Raw genomic sequence first — 19,573 nt, 5'->3', positions numbered from 1 at the left:
ACGGGCTTCGTTAGTGTGATTATTATTTTTTTAAATTAATATGACGTCCTATAATATCAAACGACAGACATGACGAACAGTCCGGTTTTATGTTCCGTTCCGTCTATCAAATACTATTACTGCTGCAATGCCCGTCATCAACAAAAGTTAACTATTTCTATTTAAAAAGTTAACATGTACAATGTATGTAGTTACTTACTTCAGTCGCACTACATTTAGGTACTTCGTTTGCAGTTTACAGCCGATTAGCCGACAAAAAACAACAACAACATTCCATAAACAAAACCTGGCTTACTAGAGAGGAAACGGATATAAGAAAGCTATTCCGACCTCTTGTTCGGACTATGCGATGTATTCATATGCGGACTTAGATTAATCAGTTCAAATACACTTCTACGATTATCTCTGTTGCTACAATGTAAATCAAGTCTGCTTATAAATAATAATTCGTGTTATCTCGCCTTCATGTAAAATTCTTTGATCTCATTGGTTGTTTGCCGTTGGACAAATCTCTTATCCCCCTGTGGGCGGAGCCAAATTCTCTTATACCCCGTCTGTAATTTCCAACAGTTTCCAGCCGCCCCAGTTAATGCTAAAGCAATAATTAGATTATAAATAACATTGATAATCAATCAAGTATACATAATTAATTTTATTTTTACTATAAAATACAATATTTCAATACTTTTAAAAGCTGCAATGTTGAACTCGGCCACCTAATTACGGTTGTGGTGTTATTGTATTAATGCGCGATTAGCAACAGTTTGTTTGTTTTTTTTTTGTTTTTTTTAGTTTTTTAGTTTTTTTACTACATACATTTCTGATAAAAAAAAGTGGTTTTTTTTTTCTATTTTTATTAATATCTGTTTCAGACAATTTCGTATTACAAACATTTGAAGTTAAAAACTCGTTTATCGATGGAACTATTTTTCGTCACTGGCAAGTGGTTTCGTTCGCGTCCGCGTGGTACGGCTCCGTTAATAAATTGTTAACAATTATTGTCTGGCGTTATTTTGATTATTTGGCTATATGGTTTAACATGTCGGCAAGATAAATTCGTTGTAGAAGCATCTCTCGGGGTATATGGCTTTTTATGTACCCTCTGTGTGCTCTTTTACCCCCTCGCCTTCGGCTCGGGGTAAAAGAACACACAGAGGGTACATAAAAAGCCATATACCCCTCGTGATGCTTCTACAACTTATATTATATCATATGGATTAATTTCTTATATGGGTATTATTATATAAAATATAAGCATTCTGTTTTTTTAAACTAGTGCAAGGCGTACATTAACGGTAACACTATTTATTATTTTATGTTTTATTATTAATATTTATATATACAAAACAATTCACTATGGAAATTAATCGTGATAAAATATCATTTTTAGATACTGAGGAAGACAATCAGTTAGTTACAGATATGTATTATCAATCAACTGATATCCGCCAATATCTTCAGTTTAACTGTTGCCACCCAAGACGTACTAAATTAAATATGGCATACACTATGGCAGGACGTATATATACTATAGTTACCGACACTGGCAGAATAACTAAAATATTATCAAAGATTTTGTTTTCTGGTTGTTGTTTTTTTTTTTTTTGTGGTCTCATCTGTAACTGTTTTGAAAGGGCAGCACGTCTTTCTGTGGAAGAATTTAGAATTAGTACTAATAGAGTTAGTAACAAACAGGGACACTTACACTTGTAACTACATGTAATCCCAACAACACTAAAACATTGCCCGCTGTCCAGTCTCGAATGCCTATATCACAGCAAAGTTATCAAATGAAAAGTTGCCTATCCAAACATGTTATTATAGATTGCACTGCACAGCCTAAGAACCTGAAACAAATATTAAATCCCTCTGTATTTAGTTCCAAATTGTACAAACCAGTCAGTAAATGCGGGTCCCAGTCGAGGCATGGTATTTTTAATCCAGATACCGACTCCAAACCCTGAGTGAGTTCTCCGCAAGGCTCAATGGGTAGATGTAAACCACTTGCACCGACCAGTGATCCATAACTGGTTCAACAAAGGCCATGGTTTGTGCTAGCCTGCCTGTGGGAAGTGCAAATATGGGAAAGAGTAGCCCATGAAGTGGCGACAGCGGGTTTCCTCTCAAAATCTGTGTGGTCCAAAACCATATGTCTGACGCCATATAACCGTAAATAAAATGTGTTGAGTACATCGTTAAATAAAACATTTCTTTCTTTCTTTTCCCACACACTATGGCAAAACATATATGTACTATTATTAGCAACCCTGGTAGAAGAACTAACCTGAAACAAATATTCTGTCCCTCTGTATTTAGTTCCAACTCGCACAAACCAGTCAATAAATGTGGTGATAACAGATGCGGTACTTGTGATATTTTAGTTGAAGGTTCCACATTTATATTTGCAGAGGGCAAATCATTCCTGGTGCATTGAAATATAGCATTTTGGTTAAATCCCTCTAACCAGGAAGGAGGACAACAACAATGCTGGGTAGGATTTGATTTATTCAGTACCCAACAGAAACTGAAAATAGTATATAAAAATAATATAATATAATTGATAAACAACGTGTCATCGTACAATACAAATGTTATGGTAGTCTACACCAGCCTCACAGCTTGACAAAATAGACACTGTCAAGGATATTAATTTATATATTACTTAACACGCACAATTACATGTTATCAAAATAAACATGCATCAAACCCTCATTCGTAGGTATAGCCCACTGATGCAATACAAAATATATACACCACTTGTTCTTCGAACAGGATTACAAAATATATACACCACTAGTTCATCGAACAGGATTACAAAATGACAAGAGCTGGCCAACACGATTGTGAAACCCACAACACATGGAAAATGTTAAATTTCGTCAATACCGTAATGGTCAACACCGTAACATTATGACATTACGTTTTTGATAAAGTGTTTAAACAACCACATATTCAACAGTAAATAGTTTTAAAATGTACTGAGGTGTCGCTAAATAAATATTACTTTGCACTCCTATTGTTTTGGCAATTTAATTTTATGAACATGCAATAATTGCGTCCAACATTCTATTTTCTTGGCAAATGCAAGCTTTCTCAGTGTTCCTTGTTAACAGAAATGAAATATGTTCACGTCATTTTGCTCTTTGGTGGGCTCCTCAAAAATATGAATCAGTAAATGTTCATCACATATAAACTATTTCGATTTTTTTTATTAAAAGAAAACAAAGTATAGCAACACCGTGACATGGCAGCCATTGCTATCAGACCGTCTTCTGGAAAAACAGTTGATCAAAATAATAAAATTCTATAAAAAGATTGCGGCTTGAATTTGAAATACATTCACCTGACCCCAGAGATAAGATACGATCATTATTTTTTAATTTTTACAAAGGTACAAACAGGGCCACCATAATGAGTGTTTGTGTGTGTGTGTGTGTGGGGGGGGGGGGGGGGGGGGGGGTTACCGGCAGGCTAACATTATTTCACATGACTAGACTTATTCATTATGATGTGAGGATCATGAAACCACCTCACGATACGTTTAAAACCGCGTGCGTTTCGCATGTCAGCCATTTTCCAAGATGGCTGTCGTCATATTAAAGAAACGCATTCTCTGCCATATTGAGGTGATTTTGGTATCGAAATATATATTTTGGAGGGGCAAGGAATATGAAAAGGATGCATCCTGACATATTAGATATATTCAGACACACGTTTAACATGCATTCCCAAACCTTAAGCACTCATCACTGTATTCATGACATACTAATATCATACCAACAACGATGCATACAGATTTCCCTGGAACATGTGATTGATTTTATTGAAATTTGCTATTTAGAACATTTAAACAATTCTTCTATATAATTTGAAAACAATGGGATTACTGTAAACACGAGTTTTAGAGTGACCTGGTAGGGTTCAAACACAGTATAAGTTGTAGAAGCATCACGAGGGGTATATGGCTTTTTATGTACCCTCTGTGTGTTCTTTTACCCCGAGCCGAAGGCGAGGGGGTAAAAGAGCACACAGAGGGTACATAAAAAGCCATATACCCCGAGAGATGCTTCTACAACGAATTTATCTTGCCGACATGTTAAAACATATAGCCAAATAAACAAAATAACGCCAGATAATAATTGTTAACAATTTATTAACGGAGCCGTACCACGCGGACGCGAACGAAACCACTTGCCAGTGACGAAAAATAGTTCCATCGATAAACGAGTTTTTAACTTCAAATGTTTGTAATAAGAAATTGTCTAAAACAGATATTAATAAATAAAAAAATGTTGTTTTTTTTTTTATCAGAAATGTATGTAGTAAAAAAAATAAAAATATTTAAAAAACAAAAAAAAACCCACAACTGTTGCTAATCGCGCATTAATACAATAACACCACGACCGTAATTAGGTGGCCCAGTTCAACACTGCAGCTTTTGAAAGTATTGAAATAGTGTATTTTATAGTAAAAATAAAATTAATTATGTATACTTGATTGATTATCAATGTTATTTGTAATCTAATTATTGCTTTAGCATTAACTGGGGTGGCTGGAAACTGTTGGAAATTACAGACGGGGTATAAGAGAATTTGGCTCCGCCCACAGGGGTATAAGGGATTTGTCCAACGGCAAACAACCAATGAGATTAAAGAATTTTACATGAAGGCGAGATAATGGCTGTTGTAGTACGGGCGGGACGTACCCCAGTGGTACAGCGCTCACTTGATGCACGGTCGGTCTTGGATCGATCCCTGTCGGGGGCCCATTTGGCTATTTCTCGTTCCAGTGAACCACGACTGGTATATCAAAGGTCGTGGTATGTGCTATCTTGTCTGCAGGATGGTGTATATAACATATCTCTCGCTGCTAATCGAAGAGTATCCCATGAAGTGGCAACAGCGGGTTCCCTATTCCAATATCTGTGTGATCGACGCCATATAACCGTAATAAAAATGTGTTGAGTGAGTCATTAAAAACCCCCAAAAAAACATTTCCTTCCGACCGCTACCGATTCCGGTCAGGCTGCTGGTGCTCCCTTGCACTTGCCAGCGCGGGCGGTCCCCACTTCCACCCACCCCAACCCTTTTCCTGCCCTGTCCATCAAACAAAACAAAACCGCTGTCGCCACTTGTGTATACAAGAAAACTAATTTAAACCCCAGGATATTCACATCAATTTTATTATTCAAACTGTAAGGACAACTACAGATAATATTTATGCGGAGACTGTCCACGTACGCGTAGTGGTAGTATAGCACCCTGTAAGGGGTTGGTTGCGGGGTCCGTGGACACAGAAGTCAGGGCGACGAGTGAGGTGGTTGAAGAGAGACTATTTTTAACAGGGTTGGTACATGGTAGATACAGAGTCGCAGGGGCAAGAGAAACCTCTGTTGGAGATAAGGGGGATATTAGGGACAGCTCAGTGGCGGGTGGTGTCCGTGATGTTGTGATAGCTACAAACGGTACATTTAAGGATAGAAGAGGTTGCACATCCCAATCAAGACAACGAAGGGCCCCTTAAGGTTTAACCAGGAAGGCGGGGGCAGAAAAAGGAGGTTCAGAGGTAGAGAGTTCTATGGATTCAATTGTGTGCATCAATCATCAGATCTAAACCAGTATTGGGTTGATTCCAGAGTAAATAGCGGATACAATTGTGTGCGTGTACGAATTCTTATTGAATTCAAATTCTTTATTACTTTAAATTTTTATAAACATAAACGTAAAATAAATAATGTACAGTGATTTACCTTATTGAATACATAATATATACTTACATACATACATACATACATACATACACATATATATATATATATATATATATATATATAACTAATTCAACATATCGGTTTTACTAATTAACATATTAATTGGCTATATGTCATTATTGAGCATATACCAGAGGTAAGGTATACGTATGTGCTACCCGGTGCAGGTTCGGCATTGTATAGCAGCATTAAACAATTTATTCCAATCATTTATTCCTTACATTATTTGCTCGTACTAAATATTTCCCGAGGTCAGCAAGTTCTTTAATTTTACCAGTACTTAGAAGTTGGATAAGTTTTAAAACGCTTGGATGTCTTTGGTAATAATGTTTTATAAATCTGGTTCTTATATTATTAAATCTAGGATATTGGAGAATAAAGTGATACTCGTCTTCTATTTCATTTTTATCACAAAGTGTGCATATTCTTTGAGATCTTTCAGTGTTTTTGTATCTACCCAATTCTATATTTAACTTATGGGCACACATTCAAATTTTAGCTATTTCTTTTCAATGACAAATGTCTAATGGGGATTTTTTTTAAAATATGTCTGTAAGCTAAATTAATTTACCAAATATTGATATAAATTTGCTTTGGGCGTTGCCATTATTCTGCTATAACACTGCTGCTTAAACACATCACATAGTCTTTCTTTAAGTACATCATAAATATTGTCATCAACATGTGTTAAGTTCCATATATATGTTAGACCAAGTGCATTAAGTGTTTTAACATCCATTAACCAATTATCTCCATATTGCTCCATTTCCTCATATATAGCTTTTAACATAGAGTTCTTAGTAGTATACATGTAGTTTTATCCAATATTTAAAGATTCTTAGTTTTCTTACAATACACAATTCATTATAAACAAAATCGTTACATGTGCCTTTCGAAACCCTAGTATTGTTTTACAAAATTGTAAATGGATCTTTTCAATGTCTTGAGCAGGATGAAAACCTGCTCTGTAACTAAGAATACTGTTAACATGTTTGTCAAATACAGATAACATTGTTTCAATATTAAAATAATTCTTATTACATGCACCAAGTATTAAGACTAATGCTTTACGACCTTGCTCTGTGACTCTTTTCTGAGTATGGTTACAGTCGTATATATATATATATATATATATATATATATACCAAGATAATTAAATTAATTTACAATCTCTAACTGGTAACCATTATAAAACCATTTTTCATTATCTCGAACTTTTCCACCATTTCTAAAAATAACAACCTTAGTCTTATTTGTGTTTACTGTTAAATCCCATTTACAGTTATACTTTGATAATGAATCAAGCATTAATTGCAGTCCTGGTGTTTCAGATAAAAATACCATATCATCAGTATGCATTATTAAAAATATATTTAACATTTGTATTTCAACATCAGGACAATTATCTGATAGTAATTGTATCTCACAGTCACTGACATACATAGAAAATAATATGGGTGAAAACACTTAGACCTGTCTCATAGAACGAGAGTAGAGCCACAAGAATAGTTTTTATTTCAGTGAGTTCATCACAGCTGACCATTAGACAGACACAGGGATGTCTAGGCTCGCCAAGGAGTTGATGGATCAGGAGATCTATTTACCAAACAATATTTTAAAATTATATTTAATGTGATTTAGTATGGACTTATATAAACCCCTAACATTTGAGCTGTTTTAGAGGAAAGTAGAGTTCCTTGGTGTGGTAATTAATACAGACGGGATGGAAATGGGACAGGATATATAGTTCGTGAAAAAAAGGGATGGTCATTTTTTGTTTACATTTTTATCAAGGAAATAACCCATTATTTGTGTAATTAGTTTAAACAATTTTTTTTTTCAAGTGGGATTGGTCAATGGTCGACAGGCTACAAGCCTATATTAGGACCTTTCCCTAAATGTTTTTACAAACAAGCTGTAACAAGATGACAGACTATGTACATATCATAACTAACAATAATAAACCATAATAGTAGATAATAAACATAAATGTGAGTTACAGAAAGGAAAAGTACGTACAGAGAAATAAGGCAGGCAGAGAAATGAAACAGTGCTATTAAGTTTCAAAACGTTTAGTGCTAACAAAACAGTCATGAACGGATTTAAAAAGTCTATATTTTCCTCATTAGTCGAGTGTAGATCGCCAAATAATAAAATGTTATGATTAACATGTAGATAGTTCTGTAAATTGGTATTTCGATGCACCCTGAATAGAAGGTGATGACTCAATATTTTCAGCATCTTCCACATGATGCCCACAAGCACATTTTGGATTATCTAAGAGATGACGCTTGACTTTATGACTATTTAGGTTACTGTTACCAATTCTACAAACTGGACAGTGTTATATCTGCTTAATTCTTTCACCATATTAAAAGTATGATGGGATAGGTTCAGTTGCATTTGTTTTACATTATGGGTAAAATTTACACCAAATCATATTACAAATATTATTTTCATGCTATTTGACCCCAAAAAACATAGGGTTTGACCCCAAAAACACATGCCTAGCTGGAGCAGCCATCGAGAAATGAATGTTTAAAACATGGTCGCCAATTTCTTCGCACGCATTTTTGACGCTGTCATAAAGCAATTTCATGCTTAAAACATCCCAATGATCATGTCTAGCAAGACAAGACAAGACTTTATTTACACTCGGGCCCTTACACAACGGCATAGGAGGAATATATACATAGACATTTTGTTATATACACGTGAAAAGATGGTTGACAGTAAATACATTAATTACAATACATTCACAAACACATATACAAACACATACAATCACGCACATCAATATATTATGTAATAATACAGATATTTAATACAGATACGCGGGTATACAAGTACTTATAAACGAACAGACTTGTATATGGTGCAGTGGATAATGATAATATTTTGCTAAATATGTTTGGTTTTGAGGGTGTTTGTAGTCAAGGGCGTTTAAATTCATTAGTTATTATATTTATGAAATATGATAATTTCTTTAGGGTACTCATTCGTTTATTCTCCATTAGTTCTCTAAATTTATAAGTACTTGGTCACGTATAATAATATGGGTGTAGCAACTGGACTCTTGAATTATGGAAAAAATGGCAAATAAAAAGATAATGGAACTCGTCGCCAATGTCCATTACATTACATAATGTGCAAATTCTATCTTCTATGAGTATGTTATTCCAACGTCCAATTACAACGGGTAGATAATGGTTAGACGTTCTAAATTTTAAGTGTTGTCCAGTTTTTCTGGTAGTTTATTGATATAGTTTTCGAAAAATTGTTGTTCTTTGTATAAACGGTAAGTGTTGCCTCTCGATGACAGCGATATGTTATTTTTCAATGTTTGTAAATACTGATCTCATTGTCTTTGTTTAATTTGTTGCGAGAGACAATTTACTGATATGAAAGATTGTCTTATTTAGATCACCCATTCCTAAGTCATTCATGTTTTTAACAATATTAATCCAGTTATAGTTAGTTCCGTTAGAAAGGTGGTCATTTAACATAATTTTGTATAAAAGAGTAGACAATTTTGATTGTTTTCCTGATATCAGTCGCGCCCAGTAACATACCATTCTTCTATATATAGTTAACTCGACAGGCGTTCTCCCTAACTCTCCATAAAGCATAAATATTGGTGTTGCATTCTTAACAGGTATGATGATGCGTCTTAGAAAGTTTATTTGTACAGAATTAAATATATCAACTTTTTCATATCCCCATATTTCGCATCCATATAATAAAACTGGCAGAACCACTGAGTCAAACATTTTAAGTTTACATTCGGTTGATAGATAGTTGTCCTTTGATTGTGATAGTACAACGTACATGGACCTGGTAGCCTGTTTAAGTCTATTCTTAGTAACTCGAAAGTTGTTTAATTTTGTAAAAGTAATTCCTAAGTATTTGTATTCTTTCACATTTTCTAATGTATTTTCCCAATCTTAAAATTATGTTTATAGTCTCTAGTGTTACCGTTAAAAATCAATATTTTCATTTTGTTACCGTTTATTTTAAGTTTCCATTTATTGCAATATTGATCAAACATATTTAAGATGTGTTGCAGGTCTGCTGCAGAGGTTGATAATAGGGCAGTATAGTCTGCATATAACAAGCAAAGTATGTGTAAAGCAATATCTACTGGGTGATCTTGGTTGTCTGTTGTAGGGGAAACCCCTTCACATCCATGGCTAGATAAATAATCTTCTAAATCATTCAAATACAGGGAGAAAAGAATAGGGGATACATTTTCACCTTGACGGATACCATTGTTACATGGGAATAAAGTAGACTGCTAATTATTTAGGACAATAATTGATTTAAGACCTTGATACATTTGATGGATAATTCTAATGCTGTAGTAGTTTATGCCAAAGTTATATTCTAGGTACCGTATCGAATGCTTTCTCAAAATCTACAAAAGCACAATATAATTTTCTTTTTCCTTTTTTTCAAGATATCTATTAAGTGATGTAATGTAAAAATATGGTCTGTAGTTGAATAGCCTTTACGGAACGTGGTTTGGGCCTCACTAATGGTATTATTTTCCTCAATAAATAAACGGTTATTAAGTAAAGTTGTGAACAGCCATGAGGACAGATGTTACCTTTCCGTGACTACCTACTCAAAAACTAAGCCTTTTTTAAATGGCTCTATTTGCGGGACTACTAGTTATTGTGATGTCTGGTTCAATGCGAAATGAGGATTTTTTGTTTTTCCAATTAGAATATGGCCCAAAATATCTGGGATAATATTTTCTTTCGATAATTACATGGTGTGCAGATTGCTTATACAGACACTGATTGGTCAACTATAAAATGATGACATTTGATTGGTTCTACGCTGAAGCCAGAGCTTGACGTTCACCAAAGGCCCATGTCTACAACATTCATTCACTCGGGACAGATCATTGTCAGTAGATCATTGATTTGAAATGTTCCTTACCATATTGAAACATTTTATGGTCTTTCAATTGGTCACATTTTGTCCACAAATCACATCTGAAAAGTTTTCTCACCACAAACAAGCATTTTATGTAGTTTCAAGGTGGAATTCTGTGTAAAACATTTTGAGCAAATTTCACACTTGAATGGTTTCTCACCAGTATGAATCAATATATGGCGTTTTAAGTCTGTATTGGTTGTAAAACATTTTGCACACACTTCACAAATGAAAGGTTTCACACTATAATGAATCATTTTATGATCTTTCAAACAGGAAATCTGTGTAAAACATTTTGTGCACAAATCACATTTGAATAGCTTTTTATCATTATGAAGCATTTTATGTCTTTTCAAACAGGAACTCCGTGTAAAACATTTTGTGCACATATCACATTTGAAAGGTTTCTCACCAGTATGAATCACAATATGGCGTTTCAAGTCTGTAGTTGTTGTAAAACATTTGGTGCACATATCACATTTGACAGGTTTATCACCATAATGAAGCATTTTATGAAGTTTTAAACTGGAAATCTGTTTAAAACATTTTGTGCACATATCACATTTAAAAGGTTTCTCACCAGTATGAAGCATTTTGTGAATTTTCAAACTGGAGCTTTGTGTAAAACATTTTGTGCACATATCACATTTGAAAGGTTTCTCACCAGTGTGAATCAATATATGGCGCTTCAAGTCTGTAGTTGTTGTAAAACATTTGGGGCATATATGACATTTGAAAGGTTTCTCACCAGTATGAATCAATATATGATGTTTCAAGTCTCTGGTGCTTGTAAATCCTTTTGTGCACCTATCACATTTGAAAGGTTTCTCACCAGTATGAATGAATATATGACGTCTTAATTCTGTAGTGCTTGTAAATCCTTTTGTGCAAATAGCACATTTGAAAGGTTTCTCACCAGTATGAATCAATATATGCCGTTTTAATTCTGTAGTCGTTGCAAAACATTTGGTGCACACATCGCATTTAAGATGTTTCTCACCAGTATGAATCAACAAATGTCGCTTTAACCTGAAACTGAGAGCAAAGGATTTTTTACAGATATCACATCCAAATTGTTTTTCACCAGTGTGAATACTGATGTGTGTTTTAATGTTACTCTTGGAAGAGAAATCCTTGAAACACATTCCACATTTGAACGGTCTCTCTCCAGTATGGAAGCGCGTGTGTCTTTCTAATTTAGATTTACTACTACAAAACTTTGAGCAGAATTCACATTTCATAGTTGCAACAGCAGCTAATGCCATACAGATTTTCAGATGGTGGTCTTCAGTTCACGTTTTGCACAGACGTCTTATTTTTATCAGAATAGATCAGAATGTATAGTTCCCTGTGTGGTCAGAATGTATAGTTTCCCGGTGGTCAGAATTTAGAGTTTCCTGGTGGTCAGAATGTAAAGTTTCCTGGTGGAGAGAATGTAAGGTTTCCTGGTGGACAGAATGTAAAGTTTCCTGGTGAGCTTCTCTCAAACTAGAAAGCCATACACGTCTGACGCATCTCCGGAGGTGTAGGGCGAAGACATCAGCCACTAAAATAGAAAACAATAAATGAATACATAGAAAAGAAACTAAAACTGATGCACACTGGCATTTGCGGCATGGTAGACTTGTGATCCATTAAGCTTACCACAGCTGATAACAGACGGTATTAAGTTGTCAGAACCTCCAGTCTCCTGATCAGCAATCAACCTGCCGGGACATATATGAATAGCTAAATCTGAACCACATACTCAACCAGATTCATTTATTTTCCATGACCACCTAGGCCAGAATACCAGGGCGGTAGATAGCAATTATATAATTGGACGTTTTAAGTATGACCTCCCTGAAATGACTGCAAAATAGTATGTTAGAGTCTCTAGATTTCAACATTTCGTGTCTTGGGGGGGGGGGGGGGGGGGGGTGGGGGAAGGTGGAGGGGGGGGGGGGGGGGGGGGGGGGGGGGGGGGGGGGGGGGGGGGGGGGGGGGGGGGGGGGGGGGGGGGGGGGGGGGGGGGGGGGGGGGGGGGGGGGGGGGGGGGGGGGGGGGGGGGGGTATGCCCTCTAACTCCCTAGTGTCATACGTCTTCCATTCTCTTTCGTTCTAACAATTCACCTGCACCCACCCCCAATTTTTTCCCTCGCTACAGCCCTGAATACGAACGCATAGTCTTTAGGGTGCTGCTTTTTTGTGTGTTTTTTTGTGATGCTGCACTTACCAGTAAACCATGCATTCATATTAAGGCTTATCAATTCATTTAAAACGTCAATGGAATGCAGGTAACATTTGTTTTCAAAACGTTGGTTAGCAACACTTGCTGCCAGTTTTAAAAATTGATTAGGTATTACTAGTCTTTAACGTCACAGAATTGTGTTCAATAAATCGGGACATGATGCTGAAGGAAATTATTCCTAAAATTTTAAAATTACTGTCCTCAAATTCCACGGTAATTTAAGCAAACTAAGAATCGTTTTAAAGTAGAGCTGGGCGGTATACCGTATATACCGTTCGGTATCGGTATTATGTCAATACCGATTTACCGTACCGAGCAAATTTCAAAATACCGAAATTTCGGTATTGAAAAATATTTCCCGGAAAGCACTACTAATACATCTGACTAACGCAAAATGGGTTGGTATAAATCAGACGAGAGCCTTGTGTATGGAATATAATTGTATTGATGAAATTAGCGGATGAGCCTTAACCCAAGCACGCATTTAAAGCAGAGTGTAGCGAAAATGGCGCTCGATATCGGTATCGTGTCAATACCGAATACCGTACCGATACCGAGGTAAATCACCAAAAAACATACCGATATCGATACTGCACCTCAAATTTCAATACCGCCCAGCTCTATTTTAAAGTATATATGCAGTCTAATATTAAAAGAGATGATGTTAGTACTTTAAAAGCTAGAAGGATGGACGAATTTGCAAAATAAAACCTATATTTAAAGGGATGGTGATATATAATGGCGATAACATTTGTTCGGGATAATTAACACGCTACTGTACCGCCAAAAAACTATTTGATTGAACAACGATGAAGGGAATTCCATATCATCGCCATTTTGGCAATGCTTTCTTTTTGGGGGGAAACTGCCGTGCGAAGTCTATAACACGAGGACATGTATCAACCTTGGTCTCAACACATTTCGCGATATTTTAACATGCAAACTTTCTTTTCTAGATTTAGTGTAAAATAAATATTCTGCTATCCAGCGAACATAACAATTTTATTGACTTTAGGAAATCTAAATCTAATTTACAATCCATTTTTGTTGTGAAAGTAAACAATTGCCGCCATTTCTTTTTATTAGCTGAATGTAGCTGGCAGACAATTCCAGCAGACACGAGTAGCGACTACTTAAAGGAAACATGTCACGAGATTATAGCTCATTTTAAAAGCAAAATGATATAAAAATAATATACAAATAAGTTTATAACAATAAAATACGCGTAGTTAACTTAAAATGAAGACGATGGGTTCGACCGACCCCCCCCCCCCCCCCCCTGAAATCGCTTTTTTTATAATTTAATATATCTGACATTATTATATTTACTCAACATAGAAATATATGCCCAATATCTCTGCAATCTATTTTGGAACCCCCCTTTTCAAAATCCTATGTACGCCCATGTAAGTGATTACCACTGTCTAGACATACGTACAAAATACTTGCCAGTTTTTTAAGATCACAGGGTATTGTGGCGTAACCTGTCGCGACTATAGTACAATGTTAATGGACATTATCAGCCGCCCTGCTTCATTACTGTAAATAATGCTGTAAAACCCTTGATTAAGTAGACTTTCCCATCTAAAATTACAAAACTGACCAATTACGTAGTACCAAAGAAAAGAAAATTATCACATGGGTATCGTGAGTGGTCGTTTTTACTTTTATAATAATAATAATAATAATAATAATAATAATAATACTGTTTTGGTGGGTTTATATATAAACCCACCAAAACAAAACAGTATTATTATTATTATTATTATTATTATTATTATAATAATAATAATAATACTGTTTTGGTGGGTTTATATTAATAATAATAATAATAATACTGTTTTGGTGGGTTTATATATAACCCACCAAAACAGTATTATTATTATTATTATTATTATTATTATAAAACCCATTTTAACCGTTTGAGAAACAGTCCGGTTCCGTGTTCCGCTCAGTGTATTATATTCTATGACTGTTGCAGTGGCCGTTACCAACATAAACGTTCCTGCACAAAAATAGTGAACATGTACAATGTATGTAGTCACTTACTTCAATATCACTGTATGTAGGTGTTCAGTTTGTAGTTTATAACTGAAAATCATACAGCATTACACAAAACACGTTGTAAAAACATACCAGACAATAAACACGTTACCAACCAAAAACGGATATCCGAAAGCTATTTCGACCTCTTGTTCGGACTACTCCGGAGAGTTGATATGCGGATTGCAATCAATAATATCGCATTAAGTTGAAGTTTGTTTTGTTTAACGACACCAATGATCGGCTATTGAATACATCAGTTCTGGTTCACTGACTGGAACGAGGAATACCTCAAAGGGCTAACAGACATATATACTCTTCAAAAAAAGAAACGCAAAAGGGTACAAATGGGTTATAACTCCGATTTTATGTTTCCTACCTGTTCATGCTTTGTGAATATAAGGTCATTGCATGTCCCAAACACATTCCCACGGTTACATTCGATAAAACGCAGCTACTGTACAATAAAGTTCCAAAATGTGAATATTCGCAAAAACGCAGCCACGTGCAAACCATGTCACCACTGCACGTGCGTTGTCTGCACGTGCAACATGAACACCGACAGTATAAAAGTGCAGGGTGTTCGCTTGCCTGGCCTCTGTATCTGGCCGACAGTTGACAATCCAGGACATGCCACGTCTCAGTGAACCGCAGAGAAACAATGCCATCGGCCGACTAGACGCAGGCGAATCCAGAACGGCCGTTGCCAGGGCATTCCATGTGTCCCCAAGCACCATCTCCAGACTGTGGGACCGTTACCAGCAACATGGATCAACACGTGACCTCCCTAGATCCGGTCGACCACGGGTCACTACCCCCGGGCAGGACCGCTACATCCGGGTACGCCACCTTCGGGAACGATTGACTACTGCCACCTCCACAGCCGCAGCAATACCAGGTTTGCGCAGGATATCCGACCAGACCGTACGGAACCGCCTACGTGAGGTAGGAATTCGTGCCAGACGTCCAGTTCGAGGTGTCATCTTAACACCACAACACCGTCGATTCATCGACAATGGCCTCAACTGCGATGGAGACAGGTGTGGTTCAGTGACGAGTCCCGATTTCTGCTCCGACGTCATGATGGAAGATGTCGCGTGTATAGGCGTCGTGGTGAACGTTATGCGGCAAACTGCGTGCAGGAAGTGGACAGATTCGGCGGGGGTAGTGTCATGGTGTGGGCAGCCATCTCACACACTGGCAGAACTGACCTGGTCCACGTGCAGGGCAACCTGAATGCACAGGGCTACATTGACCAGATCCTCCGGCCACACATCGTTCCAGTTATGGCCAACGCCAACGCAGTGTTCCAACATAACAACGCCAGGCCTCACACAGCACGTCTCACAACGGCTTTCCTACAGAACAACAACATTAATGTCCTTCCTTGGCCATCGATATCACCGGATTTGAACCCAATTGAGCATCTATGGGACGAGTTGGACCGACGCCTCCGACAGCGACAACCACAGCCCCAGACCCTGCCCGAGCTGGCAGCAGCCTTGCAGGCCGAGTGGGCCACCATCCCCCGGGACGTCATCCGTACTCTGGTTGCTTCAATGGGCAGGCGGTGCCAGGCAGTTGTCAACACACGCGGAGGCCACACCCGGTATTGACTCCAGATGACCTTGACCTTGGTGGTGTGTCCTATCACTTACTCACAATGGACTAGAGTGAATTGTGAACAATCCTGCAACATTTGGTAATTATCGGACTCACCATTCAATAATTAAATCAATTCTCCAAATGTTACGACAATGTGGTTTTGCGTTTCTTCTTTTGAAGAGTATATATACATACATACATACACATACACACATACATACACACACACATATATACATACATACATACATACACATATATACATACATACATACTGCTGTCAGTCCATAGCAAGAACATTGTCACATAATCATGTCAAATTTGACTGTGATACGATCATAAATAACGAAATTATGCCACTTTGTATTAAAGAGATAATTCCATGAATATTTCGCCTATGCGTTTCTCTTCTTTACAGATATATATATATATATATATATAATATATATATATATATATATATATATATATATATATATATATATATATATATATATATATATATATATATATATATATATATATATATATATATATATATATAATCGGCTTTGTTTTTTCACAATGATGCTGAATGACCATGTTTGTTAATGTTCCTGGAATGGACAGCATGCCCAAATGCAACCTAAAACAAATTTAACGCACGTTGGGCGACAAAACTCGGGGGGGAAATTGGGGTAGTGATGGATGATGGGGGAGAGAGAGAGAGAGAGAGAGAGAGAGAGAGAGAGAGAGAGAGAGAGAGAGAGAGAGAGAGAGAGAGAGAGAGAGAGAGAGACACACACACACATACAATCGTTTTAGAATATCTGAACATAAATTAAAACTAATAATCTATTACTGGTCTTTTATTAATTCGAAATAAAAAAGGCGTTTAATGGAGGCTACTTAAAATTATGTTGGCTGCAATTATCTAAATATGGCTAAATTGTGATCAGTTACTCTATATGCCAGTATATATTTGTGTCTTCTGCCACAAGGGTTGAACTTATTAAATTAAGATAATAAAAGCTATTTTGGAGCTCAACCAATTCAGGCACTCCCAGACAGTGGTGTAGCTAGGGGTGGGTACGGGGTACATGTCCCAGACAGTGGTGTAGCTAGGGGTGGGTACGGGGTCCATGTCCCAGACAGTGGTGTAGCTAGGGGTGGGTACGGGGTACATGTCCCAGACAGTGGTGTAGCTAGGGGTGGGTACGGGGTACATGTCCCAGACAGTGGTGTAGCTAGGGGTGGGTACGGGGTACATGTCCCAGACAGTGGTGTAGCTAGTGGTGGGTACGGGGTACATGTCCCCAACCAAAACGTTTTTCTTGTTTTACTGTATTAACTATGAAACCATACATGCATACCTTGCATTGAATGTCTTGTCACCATGTCTTCATTTCTAAAATGTGTATATAGCTATTTTGAATTATGTTTGTATATATTCTACGAAGAACTCCTGTTGTCATCTTGTCACTGTAAATAACTATGATAATTCCTTATATGCTGTCGTTTGACGGCCTGGGTGGTCTGAAATAAAGTTTCATGTTTCATCGTCATTATCATTAAGAGTATCATGAAATACCAAGTAAGCCGTCATATTGGTTCCTAGTCTACGCAGGTAGGAACCTGTCGTAGGATCTACGATGTATTTACGATATTTTTGAGTTACGACAAATCGTAGTTAAGATGGTTTCGAAATACCATATACTTACCATTTGTGACACCCAATAGCCGATATGTGTTTTTGTGCTGGGGTGTCGTTAAACAAACATTAATTCATTCATTCATTCGAAAATACGGGTTCAGGGCCCAGGGCTGAGTTCAGCCATACAGAGCAGAAGAACGTCCGCTAGACTGGTTGATACGCTTCACGGTAAACCGAATCGCCACATCGTGGACCAATCAAATAGTTCGCAAACGCTAGCGAAACGTTTGCTGGGTGAACTTTGGGATTGTATATGCTTTTTATTAATTAAGTAATGCGTTAACTATATAGTCTTCTTGTATTAACTTTCTTGAATGAATGAATGAATGAATGAATGTTTAACGACACCCCAGCACGAAAAGAAAATAACTTTCTTGAATACTACCAAAACTCTGATAGAAACCAACCCCAACTCAGATGAAAGTGCCCCAAATGAAAATTTAACGTCAGATCATAACCCCCACCCCAAACCTTCCATCGTGTACACTAATGCCAAGATAACGAAGTGATGGAATGTACCCCTCGCTTGTGTCCGCTTCCAGATCTGCATCAAACCCATGCAAAAAGCGTGGTTTAGAGGTAGCACTAAACCAAATAACATCTGGCTGGGTCAAAGTTAGAGGTGAAACTAACTTTTGATAGAGCAGTTAATACCACAAGTCCTGTCAGTGGTGATAAATGCCACAGTGTTTATTGTGGCAAAATGTTGGTTCATCTGGCCAGTAAATTCCTGTAATTTAATTTGAACTACAGTCAAGGTACAAACTACCATTGTGCTTGAAACGTGCGAAGTTCTACTAGAAATAGCATGATAATTTTTGTGTGGAATTAGGGTAGTCATAGACGCTACCCGTTATGTCTGTAATGAGAAGCTTGACCAATAACCCCTATTTTTCTGATTTACTTTAAGAGTGAGGGGTGGTAGTATAAATATGTCTATATGTCTATCAATACGCTGCATGTAGCTGTTTTAGACACATATGTTATTATTGTCATCTATGGGATTTGATTTGGTGGTATACACCCTCAAACAGGGGTAAAACATGCACATGAAATGCACCACAGGTGTGACACTGGGTTATGTTCTTCACCGGGTTACCTAAACCCAGTGTTAATCCTAGGTTTTGATATAACCCACTGTTACAAAACACAGACATGTGAAATCGGTCTATATCTTTCAAGCGGATCTTCAGAATATTTTGTAAAAACATCACATTTGAAAGACTTATCAGCAGATTCATCAAGATTCATTTGGATCCTAGTGATCGGTATGGAACAACATACACATGTA

General features: G+C 36.9%; 2 protein-coding genes across 2 annotated transcripts in view; one reads left to right on the top strand and one right to left on the bottom strand.

Moving 5' to 3' along the window:
- The window catches only part of LOC121386607 (calcium-activated chloride channel regulator 1-like), a 16,199-nt gene extending 8,134 nt beyond the window's left edge, over positions 1-8,065 (top strand). Inside the window, exon 6 of the mRNA XM_041517560.1 lies at positions 8,009-8,065. Within this exon, the coding sequence (XP_041373494.1) occupies positions 8,009-8,065 (57 nt within the window). The remainder of the gene's footprint in view (positions 1-8,008) is intronic.
- A 765-nt stretch (positions 8,066-8,830) lies between these two features.
- On the bottom strand, positions 8,831-12,241 carry LOC121386680 (zinc finger protein 708-like). The gene has a single exon (XM_041517669.1). It carries the CDS (start codon positions 11,974-11,976, stop codon positions 10,765-10,767), a length of 1,212 nt encoding a protein of 403 aa, XP_041373603.1. The 5' UTR covers positions 11,977-12,241; the 3' UTR covers positions 8,831-10,764.
- Between the last annotated feature and the right edge of the window lie 7,332 nt (positions 12,242-19,573).

The sequence above is a fragment of the Gigantopelta aegis genome, chromosome 12, assembly GCF_016097555.1.
Source record: "Gigantopelta aegis isolate Gae_Host chromosome 12, Gae_host_genome, whole genome shotgun sequence".
NCBI lineage: Eukaryota > Metazoa > Mollusca > Gastropoda > Neomphalida > Peltospiridae > Gigantopelta > Gigantopelta aegis.
The sequence above is the reverse complement of the archived record's forward strand: the minus strand, read 5'-3'. Positions and strand labels throughout refer to the sequence as shown.